The 12,272-nt window shown below is 40.0% G+C and overlaps 1 protein-coding gene across 1 annotated transcript in view; it reads right to left on the reverse strand.

Moving 5' to 3' along the window:
• RFC1 (replication factor C (activator 1) 1, 145kDa) overlaps positions 1-12,272 on the reverse strand; it is a 38,266-nt gene that overhangs the window by 1,638 nt on the left and 24,356 nt on the right. Inside the window, 15 exon segments of the mRNA XM_009700728.1 lie at positions 634-847; positions 1,309-1,454; positions 2,379-2,496; positions 2,610-2,764; positions 3,190-3,288; positions 3,466-3,561; positions 3,996-4,133; positions 5,172-5,260; positions 5,724-5,838; positions 7,401-7,510; positions 8,419-8,809; positions 9,910-10,014; positions 10,361-10,540; positions 11,073-11,180; positions 12,218-12,272. The exon segment at positions 12,218-12,272 is cut by the window's right edge and continues 8 nt beyond it. Of these exon segments, the coding sequence (XP_009699030.1) occupies positions 634-847; positions 1,309-1,454; positions 2,379-2,496; positions 2,610-2,764; positions 3,190-3,288; positions 3,466-3,561; positions 3,996-4,133; positions 5,172-5,260; positions 5,724-5,838; positions 7,401-7,510; positions 8,419-8,809; positions 9,910-10,014; positions 10,361-10,540; positions 11,073-11,180; positions 12,218-12,272 (2,119 nt within the window).

Below are 12,272 nucleotides of genomic sequence, written 5' to 3' on the forward strand. Positions count from 1 at the left end.
TGAGCACTTGACCTGGGATGGGGGAGATGATGGTTCAGCTCTCACCCCCACCTGGTTTGTTATAGGGACTTGAGCTTAAGCTCACCTTGTACTACCAGGCGAGGGTCCCAACCACTGAAGTGGAGTAGCACCACAGAGTGCCCCCAGGTCTGGCAGTTCAGTCTAACTGGCCTGTGAAAGGCGCAAGCTGCAAGCCAGCCTCTTAATTCAGTGCCCACACCGCAACAGATACGGTTGTGCCTCCCTCCTCTGCACAACAGTAAGGCAGGCAGTGCTGTGCACGAAGGTGGTAACAGCTTATAGCTAGGAGCTTGCCTGTAGAAAGGTACGGGCTTTCCCCGTCCCGTGGTGTTCCACTTCCACACCCCAGACACAGCCGACTCCCAGTGATCCTTTACACCAGGAACAACAAGTCTAAGACTCCTGAATGAAGCCCAGCCTGACTAGCTTTTAGGACACACCCCTGAACCTTTAGTAGTATGTTTGACAGTTGATCTAAAGAGTACCATTTATTAAATTACAGGTAATAAGCAGCTGCACCAACTTCAGCCTTTCAGCAGCACATCCATATGACAGCTATTATTTTATGATTTTAAAGATATAGAAGGAAAAAAATTTACCAGTGAATTTTACCTTGGGATCCAGCTTTGAAAAAGGACTGGGTTTGCCTCCCCATGTGCTTATTTCCATGATATTTTCAATATCTTCTTTCATCAAGCAGTAAGAGTCCATGAATGTTATAGCTTCTTGTACACCATCCGCGCCAAATTCTTTCAAGGGCTGGACGAGCGCATCCCGCAAATACGACAGATACTCCATATTTACTGTCCTCTTGCATGTCTGCGTTCTTTGTCAAATTGAAAGTAGTAAGTAAATCTGTACAACCACCACCACTCACTTCTAAACACAAGCAACCTGCAGATAAGGCCCTCAGCAAATGGATAATCAGCTGCCTTGAGAGTTAAGGGCAAGCTGCAGCGCGCCGTTCCTTTTGCCACCCCTGCATTAGGGATAACCGATGCAAGGTATTCAAACACCGACCCATCTGGGGAAACACATCCCTAACTGAGAAACAACTTCAGGCAGGGGAAAAAAAAAGTCACAGTACTGCTGACTATACTAAAAGTGTTTGCAGTCTGTTGTCCAGATTAACTGCTGAGAAAGCATCCTCGACAACATAGGAGTATAGTCACAGAATATACACTTAAGTTTGTACAAAGCACAGCAAGGGATTAATGGTAGGTAACAAACTACATGAGAACTCAATATCCACATCAATATAAACCAGAAGAGGAACATCAGTACTACCTGAGACTCATGTGCATCGCCAGTTCTTGAATGATACGATCGTGTTTGCCTGTGGATGAAAGCTTCCCAAGCCAGCTGGGAAAGACAGGAAACTGGGACATGTGACCTCTCATCAGCTCTCCTGGGAGAACACTTGCATAAATAGCCTGAAAAAGCAACACACATGCCAAACTCCAGTCACCATCAGCTAGCCTCACTGACACCATGACCTACTGCCCTACTCGTCCACATGAAAGGGGGTAGGCAATACAGTTCCATAGTGGAAACAGCGCATTTTAAAAGAACTCTTTCTTGGTTGCTTGTTTCTGTTCAAGCCCTCTTTTAAGTTACAGCTTCATCTCTTGTACTGCCCTGCTTGTTACCATGTTCTAAAATATCTGAAATTATCTGGGGTTTAAAAGCCATAACAAAAAAAAGCCTATTTGTTTCTCACGTCCAGTTTAGAGCGCAGTCAAACAGCTGACTTCCCACAAACAAGCACTGTAGTATCCAACACACAGACATGGTGAAGGAGACTTTTCCAAAGAACACCACAAACCTGCATCAACTTGGCTAGCTATGTTCCTAAGCAGCTTCCTAAGCGGGGGGAACTAGAGGACCTCCAGAAGTCCCTTCCAACTTAATCTAGAATACATTCTCTGATGCCAGTCATAGTCCTTCACACATAAGTCTTGTCTAATGATTGCTGAAACACTGAAGTACAGCAATGAAGCTCCAGTCCTCTGTGCTCTGGGAGAAATACCAGCCTGGTGAGAGGCTGGGATAGGAAGTACATCAATAAAAGAGAGCAGGCTTGTAACTGCATGTCAGAAGTGGAATGTGCCATGTGCTCCTATGCTTCATAAAGGAGGATCGAGCTTTTCAAAGTTTCAGAAGACTTCATTTCATGATACAGCGTGTGTTCAACAACATGAATACGGGAAACTGCTCTATTCACCAGCAGAACAGAGACTACTACATGAAGTATGAACCACACAGGCCATAAAATTATACTGAAAAATCAATTTCAAGGGATCAGTCTTTTACACTGGACATCCATAAAGCACATAAAATAAGTGTTAAGTGCTCACCTGTGTTGGAAGAAGACTCCAGTTTTGCTTGCTACGAATCTGTCTGTCCACTATATCACCATCACATATACTGTCAGCTGCTCTACTCAAAAGCACCAAGTGCTTTTTCAGATTTCCTCTGGAAAAACACAGTTGACTGTATTACAAATCAGAAATAGCCAGATCGGTTTTAGTCCAGTTTTACTCCCTGGCACAAAGGCCTATGTCAATTTAAGGTATGCAATAACTCACCCAGCAGCAGCCGGTTTCACATGTACATAGTTCTCTTGGACAAAGAGAGGTGCTAAGGAATAATCATGGAAGAAAAGATCCGATTTGTCTATAAGAGACATACGAGAAGCCTCCTCTCCAGTAGCAAAAACCTTCCGGACAACATCAAAAGGGCCCTAAGTAAATGATATTTCAAGAAGTCAGTGGGTTGCAGGTCAACACAAACAATAAGACACAGCACATTATCAACAAAATTACTTTAGCGATGGTACCCAACAATATCTGGACTCAGTTACAAGTTCAAGGTTCAGTATTTCATTCCTAGCACTTTACCTGTTTTACTTCTGATACTAAGAGAATTACCTCCTAAACAGAGGTCTTGGGATGAGAAGCATGAGCTTCATAATTGCATCTTACATAAGAAACCAGTACATCAAGACATACTCTGTCCTGATTTACTGCTCTTCAACTACTTGTGGCAAATCTGACAGCTCCCTGCATCTAGGCTATCAGCGCTTTAGTGTGGAGGAGGCTCATGAAGCCTAGTGACTATATCAGACAGAATATGACAGTAAAAGCCAATCCAGTATTTTACACTTACCAGTCTGATATCCTTTTTGGCTCTGCTGGCATCCGTTTTAGCCTCATCGTAAGTCAATGATTTATCCTTTGCACACCACATATTAAGATTATGTAAAACCTAAAGAACAAAATTTACAATTTGGTAGCATAACAGCATTTAAATGGAAGACTCGAGCAGAAAACAGCCCGATCTCTATACATAAAAACAACAACACTGTTCAAATACTACGTTGAAGTCCAGGACTTGTACATGATGTGCTCTCTGAATGGACACCGATGCTGAATTGGCACCAACCTGTCTGATGTCCTGATTTGCTGCCAGGATTATCTCTTGCATAGCAGGTGGTGGAATTTTTAAGCCTTCTTTAAATGCAATAGACATCATAGCACCCTGTAATACACACAATTGAGAAATTGTCACTAGAGAATTCCTATGAATTCTTCCCCCTGCACAATACATTGACACATTTATGAAAGAGCATTACCACATTTTTCTACTTTTTTATATCACATATAATTTAAATTTTCTCTGATAAACATAAGTCATCCCTTGTCATTGGTGTAAAAAATGTGTATGATCATTTAAAAAAAAAAAAACCAACGCAATCTTTGGATATATTTAAGATAAACTGCTAAAATCTGAAAGGCTTTGGGATACTTCATTCTTTAGGAAGAAAAACAACCCGTTCTGAAAAGCAGAGTTACTCACTGAGGTGATCCATTAAGTTTTAAGTGGCAATTCCAATTCTGTATAAATTCTGCCCCATGAAGACAGAAGTTACTGATGGTGACTCAGTGCAGCCCATACAGCCACAGCCACCTTACCTTAATCTGTTCTAGACGAGGTCTCTGAAAACGCAGATCAAAACAGTAGTGGACCAAGGAACGTATTTTAGGATGGTTGCGATCATTACACATACAGATGATGGGTATCTTTGTGTGTCTAATCAAACCAATCAACTCCTGTGATTTAAACACATTACAAAAATTACATCAGATAACTCCGATAAGAATGATTAAGATGTCATACCAAGCAGCATTAGTCCCTGCCTTAAATCAGATCCTTGACAGATGCAAGTCTATAAAAGTCCTCCCACTGTAACCACATTTCCACACAGTGAAAACGTGGCCCCTCTCCTACTTTTTTCACTTGCTGTCCTGTTCAGCTGCAATAAATCTGCTGTCTACCCACTTCCACCATCTACTTCCAGCAATCATGTCTGGACCATCCTCCATGAAGCAACGAAGAGCAATAGCCCAGAGTAGAGCTGTCCACCTGCAGAAGTAGATTCAGTTGTCCAAAGGCCACTTTGACCTAGCCTATGCCCAGAGGGAGCGCGTGTCTTTCTGACTGCGCCCTGCCACAAACAATGAAGAAGCATGAAGTAAAAAGATGAGCTCTTCCCTGTCCAAAGAGCTCAACCCTGAGGCTTCAGCATTATTAGGCTTACCAGAACAAACTTTGCGTCCTCTAATAAAGGTGAAATTCCGTTCAATTTCATATTTCTGCAATATAAATGTCTGCATCTAAGCCTAGAGATCTGTATGCCCTTTACGGTCGAAGTATTGCATGTAACCATAGGAAATCTTCAGAAGCTAAAACCAGAGCTGCTAAGAACAAAGGAGAATACTGCCTATGCCGCATTATTTATTCCGTGTTACTGCCTACTGAAGAGTGCAACTGTCCCAGACAGATTACAAACCTCCCACTGCAGGTAGATATCAGCTACAGAGACCTTAGGATAAATTCACCTGGCCAGGAATAAACACCTAAAGTACATCACTCCAGGCTTCTTTTACAAAAGTATCTTTTTTCCTCCCTCTACCAATGCATAGCTCTTCTCACACAAGACAGACTTCTAAAATAAGTCAGATAAACCGTACTCCAGAGACTTTCTATGGACCATAGGTTGAGGACAGTACGCTGGCTTGAAATATTTTGTGCTGTGTATGGTATGCACTCTTAACAGTAGCATTAGCTAATAACTATAGCAGTTTCACCTGAATCCCTCCTCTGTCTTCATTGCCTGCCATACCATCCACTTCATCCATGATCAATACATGTTTCCCGCTAACTGATGAGGATGTGCCTGAAAATGAATATGGACAAGAAAATGAGATGGGAATAACACAGGGTCTTGCTCAGAGTTTTACCCAATGCTTTGTAGGTTAGGTAACCCCATCCTAGACAACTGAGGTGGTGGTGAACCTCCTGCTCTGCCACTTGATCACATGAATCTATGTTCACAGAACAGAACTGACTGTAACCTCGTGTCATCTTCCAAGCAACAAGTCCCATGCAACAGAAGAACAACTGCAGAGTTCTTGAGTAGTTTATGCAGATTAACAGCCGATTCTAATAGCAGGATTTAATTCTACAATTGAAGGTGAAATAAAACAGCTTACTAAATGAAGCCAGCCTTATTAGAGCTGGATCCCTCCACACAACAAGCAAGTTAAATTCCTAACACTGCTGTGTAATAAGGAAGCTTTGTCCCTCCTGTAACCAGACTCTTAGTACAAGAAAAATCCTCCTTCAAACAACAGACATACCAGAACAGAAGTCTTTGATGCTGGTGTTGTTAAGTGACTCAGCAACTACTTCCTTTAGACTGTTCTTACTGCGAGTGTCACTGGCATTCAGCTCCACATAGCTATACCCCAGTTCCTAGAGCAAACACAGAAACCACACAAAAACTGAGAACACCAATCAGTGAAAGAGCATATGCATACTCAGAATTTCAGAGTTCCAGAAGAAAGCTCTTACAACACTGTTGTCACATATAATTTGTGGCTTTGATTCATTTCTCCCCTTATACTCCTTTTCTCTCACACTCCAAAAATATTTATAACCACACACGTAACAGATATGCCCAAAAGAGAACTTTTCTTTGTGGCGGGAGGGAGTCAGTGGCACAGATTTAGTTCTGAAAGATTAGCAGAACTGCCACCAGGGACAGAAAGCAGAACTATGAGCCAAGGCTGGCTAAGCTCCATGGTATTTCCAGCCGCATATCAAAGTTTTATGCACAAAGAAATATGTCACATCCCCCTGAAAGCTGAAGGAAAGTGCAGCTTTTAACTATTTAGCAGCTAGGAAACACATGGCTCCCCCAGCAGTCCTAACACTTCAGAACATGTCTGGGCTGCATGTCAGTCCCTGAAAGAACCCAGCTGCTCCTTTATCAGCAAACTCCCCTGCCAGGGGCATGCCACAGCACAGCAGTGTGCTGCACACAGCCCTGATACCGCAGCTTGAACCACCCAGTGTTGGCTATTCCTGTGGAGCACAGCGAAATGCTCTGCAGAGATCTGAAGCAGCTGTGAGCAAGCTAGTTTGGAAACCAGAAGTGGAACCAGACCATGCTAGTGCAGATATCAGCCCAAGTCAGCACATCCAGCTTTTCCGCAGGTCTAGTTTTGGGTGCAGCATTAGCTTGTTGGCACAAAGCTCAGAGGCTGGGGGAGGTTGGGAGTTAACTCTATACAACTCAAATATTGAGGCAAGTAATCACCCCTTCCCAGCACAAAGGTCAGATAGCTGACAACTGTTCTGAAACCCTTCCAAGCTGGCAGTATCATATTCTAAGAAAATTCTTCTAAGTCAAAGAACAAAAATAATCTGTAACTTGTTACAACACTGTTAAGTTAATGGTATTTCTACAATATGGAGTTCTCAGCTGATTCTCATGACACAGTTAGTGGAACACAGTGTTCCAGTAAGTTAGGAAAAAACGATTTCTAAATTCAGATTTAGAAATGGACACGTAGTCCTGACAAATCCTCTCATCCTGAAGTAGTATTTGAATTTAGAATTAGTCTGGGAAAGATATTTGTAAGATATATAAACACACGACCAAGTCTTTCAAAAGGCTTGCCAGAATTTGACTCCCACTAAATTTAGTGCAAATATTTTCCGACTTGTAGAACTAGCAGAATGCTCACAATTTTTGAAAACCATTTCCAACTGTTCAACATACTGTGATGTGCTTCCTCTCAATATAGCAGAAAGAAATGCAGACACCCATTGCTACATTCTTGCCCCAGACCTGATAAAGGTACTTAAACTTCCACTATTTTCACCTGTAACCCTGTTCTGAGCAGATGGAACTAGGTTGGGAGCAGACCTTGGTCATTTAGGGGACATCCACCTGCACGCTGTACCTGTATCCAGATACAGAATCAATACATAACAAAAACTGCTGGGAAAACCTGTTAAGAGGAACTCACCTTACAAACCAAAGAAGCTGTAGTAGTTTTACCAACTCCAGGTGGACCAGAGAGTAATGCTGCTTTAAAACCAGTACCATCATCTTTGCCCCCAGTTTTATTGGTCTTTGCTATAAAAGAAGATTCCAGGTTTTACCTAGGTGTGTATTACAAAACAAACTACATACTTCTAAAGATATCAAACATCACTGGAGTTTTTTCTCACTTAAGGCCCGATATGAATATCAAAAAATGCAGACACATCTGTATCCTAACCATTTGGAGAAAAGCAGCTTAAACCATCTTAGTCCAAGATTTGCAGTGATTCTAAATTGAAAAATAGCAAAAGTGCTATTAATGTAATATAACTATTCCAGCAATTTCCTCACAACCACATCATTAAAAAAAAAAAAAACGAACACCAACAAAACCAACCCAAAACACACACAAAAACCCCACTACCCACTACGGTTGAAGCAAAGCTTAAATGCTATTTGAAACACAGAAAAACACGCCTATAGGATGACACACTATGCATGACACAGACTACCTGCCAGGCAGAACCAGGACCTTAACAATTCATCTCTTCCCCATGCATGACAGCAGCCCTTTAGATATGCTGCTATCCTGTATTTTCACCATGTGTACAGACAGGTTAGCACAGGCCAACATTTCTCTTGGTGAGAAAGAATTCAATAGGCTGAATGTGAGGCCATTTTTATATACATTACTGCTAGGTTAATTTGTTTTCTTTTAGGGAAAAAAGTCACAGTTAAGAGACTACCACAAGACTTAAAAAAATTATTTTCTAACATAGTTTTCTGTTTTGGTTTTTTGGGGGGATGGGTGGTAAGTGAACAACTGCTTCAACAAAAAAAACCCAAAAAACTCAGGCTCAACTGCTACTAAAAATGCATCCAACTGCAGCCTCATTCCCAGTTTCTAGAGTTGCTCTGCCATCTCAAAGACCCTTATCGGTCCAGGGAACCAAGCAGTCTGGCATGGAAGAATACAGAGAAAAGTTAACCGCGCTGCTCACCTTGTCCATCTTCCGAGGCATTCTTCTGCCAATTTCTGAGCCATCGGAGCAGTTTATTGGCACAGCTTTGCTCACCCTGCTGTCCAATTATTGCCTTAAGAGACACGGGTTTATATTTATCTACCCATAGCAATCTCTCTGTTCCATCTTCATTAACCTCAGAAATTAAGTTTCCCTTAGGTTTTGGGGCTTCTTTCTTCTCAACACTCTGCCATTTAAAGTCCATAAGCTTTCGAACACCAGTGGTTTCTTTCTTGGCAGATTTGACTGTATCTCCTTTTTCAGGAGTAGACTTGGTTTTTTTATTATCAGCTTCCCTTTTGAATGGACTAAAATTCCTTTTTTCACCTTTCTGTGGTGTCTTTTTAGGTCTCGACTCCGCTTTCTTCGCCTTCAGAAAATAAAGGTAAGAAAAGTAAAAGGAAACTTCATTTGAACACATGTACAGGAGTGCTTAGGAAAGTAACAAAGCTTATGGATTGATAAAAAACACTTCAAGAGCAGATAAAGAAATATTCCTCTCTGAAAAAATAAAGCACTGTTAAACATGATGCCACCTGGTTCTGTAGCACCACCCACAAAAGAGAGGCAGGAAATGTTCTGGTAATTCCAAGAGTAGCCCCCTTACTCATGAAGCGTGATACATTGTTTAAAAAAAAAAAAAAAAAAATACAAAGCTGATGACTGTCAGGTCGGAAGAAAAGGGCCAGACACCCCCATGAAGCTCTTGCAAAACCCTTCCAGAAAGTATTCAAACCAGAACAATTCAAAGGGAGTGAAAGTAACTAGCTAGTAAGCTTAGAGTTGCTTTTCCTTAAGACACCAATAGTGTCTTTACATGCAACAATTCATGTCTACCCACATCAGAAGCACCAAAGCAATGGCTATACCGAATGCACAATGTGCTAGAGCTAACGGAGATTTTAATAACCTTTTATCAACCACTACAGACTAATTTAAACGTGCATAAAAAAACCTTGCTACTGTTTTTACAGTATTCCCTGAGAAAATTACCTTTAATATTAGCAGTTCAAGTACCACAAAGACAAAAATCTATTATGTACATACATGGTTTACATACAGTGGTCCTCTGTCTACAGTGCAATTTTATATTGGGTCCACCTAGGTACCACACGATATCACAGTTACTTATTTCAAAGAATAAGCAAATACTCAAAGTTTAAAACTGAAACCATCTAAGGAGATACAATTACCCCCTCAATCAGATACCTAAGATACAGAATAATGTCAGAGTATAAAAATGAAAGGTGGGAAAAAACCCTACAGCTCTCAAGTAGAAGTCTTAAACACAAATATAAAATGTTCACTTCCAGTACTTTTAACCCCAAAGGTCAAATTGACAATTGTAGGGTTACTGTTACTGGAACAGAAGACCAAAACTGCTTTGAATTAAAAACAAAACAAAGCAAAAAAACCCACCAAACCCACATAAAGCCACACACAAACCCCCTAAGTTTATAATAAACAAACCTCTGTTTCAGCCGCCAGCTCATATTTGGACTTTTTGCCTGGCATAGTTCGAATAATATCAAACAGGCCATCCTCATCAATAACTTTTGTCCCTAAAGTTGATGCCTGGAGCAAAAGTAAGAATTAAAAGTAAAGTCAAATAAAGTTATGAGTTACATAATTCACTTCAAAGTGCTTTCCAGTAAAGATTATGTTTAGGAACACAACAACAAGGATTTTTTTGTTTGTTTGGGTTTTGTTTGGTTGGTTTTTTAAAATATATATATGTGTGTGTGTATACACATATACAGAGAAACAAAACAAAGTCCTAAAATATTTGGCAATTTTTGCTTTTTAACATGCACTTTATTAGTAGTACTGCCTCCTTTTGGCAGAGATGTTGAAAATCAACGGTTAGATACGAACAAGTCACAGTTTCACTTCTACTTTGCTCAGGCACACGAACACTCACCTTTTCACATTTAGATTGGCCACAGTCTCGCCCCATAACCAGATAGTTTGTCTTTTTGCTGACATTGCCAGTTACTTTTCCACCGTAACGTTCAATCAGAGACTTGGCCTCATCTCTTTCAATGCACTCCAGAACGCCTGTAATTACGAATGTCAGGCCTTCCAAGCAGTTTTCAGCTCCCTGAGAACCAAAGCATTGCAGAAAAATGCCGTTACCTGATGTGATCCTACCAAATACCTCTTTACCATAAGCTTTTTTAACCCCCTATCACGTCTAGTACACTATGAAACTCTAAAAATAAGCCTATCATACCTAGCTAGGTAATAGTTCTAAAAGTTCAAAAGCCATTAAAAGGAATAGCTACCAACAAAACTTCACACATTATTTACCTGGCTGATCACATTCATAACACCGTGCTTTAAGCATAGCATGTCAGTCAAATGAGTGATAGCAATCTTCAACTTTAAGACTAACTATTTTTCATCATCATGGACTTCATAAAACAAATACCAAATTTAATTTCTTAGTATATTTCCTTACATTTAGTCACTGCTTTGCATTACAATTTAGCTTTTTCCAATATATACTTCCCATTTGAAAAAAATACCAGTTTTTAAAAAGAGTTTAGTTGATACTTGTGAGATCACTTCTAACAGTAAGTCTACAACACACTCCACTTCTGCGTATAGAATTCTGCTGTAGGCAAACTTACCTGAGGTATCTCTTTGGAACCCAGTGCTTTTGGGCCCTCACGATTCAGGAAGCTTCGGTAGGCTTGATAATTGATTCGCTTCTTTTCAGAGTCCTCAGGGCTTCCAGACTTGGGCAGGAGGAAAAAAAAAATAAATTAATACTGTTACATATATAAAAACAACAAAATAAACAAGCATCACAGTTTAAGACATTTTTATGCACCAAAGGAAAAAGTTCTAACACTTGGGGTATTTTGCTCTTTTTAAAAAGATTTCAAAAACTCATCTGAAAGTTTAAACAATGGGTGCATGGATTTCTTTTTACTGTCAAGTTTCTGTAGATTCATCTGTATTCCACATGTACATGCTCACTTAATTCATAAATTGTTGCTTTAAATTCACATCCTATTTTATTTCAGAATGTACATACTGTCTATACCTGATCATCACTTACATAAAGTCTACTTTGTAGTATTCCTACTTCTAAAAGACATTTAAGCTTCTTCATCAGTAAAAAATTATTTTAAACTCACCTCCAAAAAAGTTGCAGGCTCTGCACTGAAGTGTCAAAATCAGCTATTTTGTACTTTATGTTTAAAAAGTATGTTTTAAGGTTACCAATAACTGCCAATGTGTTCAATAATTAGAGTTACTGAATCAGACAGTTAGAAGAAAACTAAATTATATTCCTACATAATGTATCAATCATAAAAAATATACTCCAGAAATAAGAGATTGGGCAGGGCAGGGCACAATACCCATTTATCATTCCAACAGCAGTATAGATCAACAAGGTCACCCCACACACATAAACAGTAAGCTTTCACTGACTAGGTAAGTGTCAGAATTCCTGCATTCTGCATTTTTTCAGGAAACTTAAACGTGAAAAAGCACTGAACTAATTTTGCAGTGTACATGCATACCTTACTGAGCATTAAAGAACTCTCAGTTCCTCCATGCATTTAATTTACACTTTTCCAGCTATTTTTTCCTATATTTTTACAATTGCTAGGAACTTAAAGCCTTACCAGAATTCAAATTCTTAAAAATTGCCCAGAAGATTCAAGGTACCAAGTTACAACAGTGACACATAAACAATAATAAATAAAAACTATTTTCATGCAAACTCCACCAAGACAGCTGAATTAATTTTGATAGCTCCTACCTCAGTCTTCTTGGGAGAAATTTTCTCCTTCTTTGGTGTTGTCTTCCCCTCTTTA

The sequence above is a fragment of the Cariama cristata genome, unplaced genomic scaffold (assembly GCF_000690535.1).
Source record: "Cariama cristata isolate BGI_N322 unplaced genomic scaffold, ASM69053v1 scaffold9085, whole genome shotgun sequence".
Taxonomy (NCBI): Eukaryota; Metazoa; Chordata; class Aves; order Cariamiformes; family Cariamidae; genus Cariama; species Cariama cristata.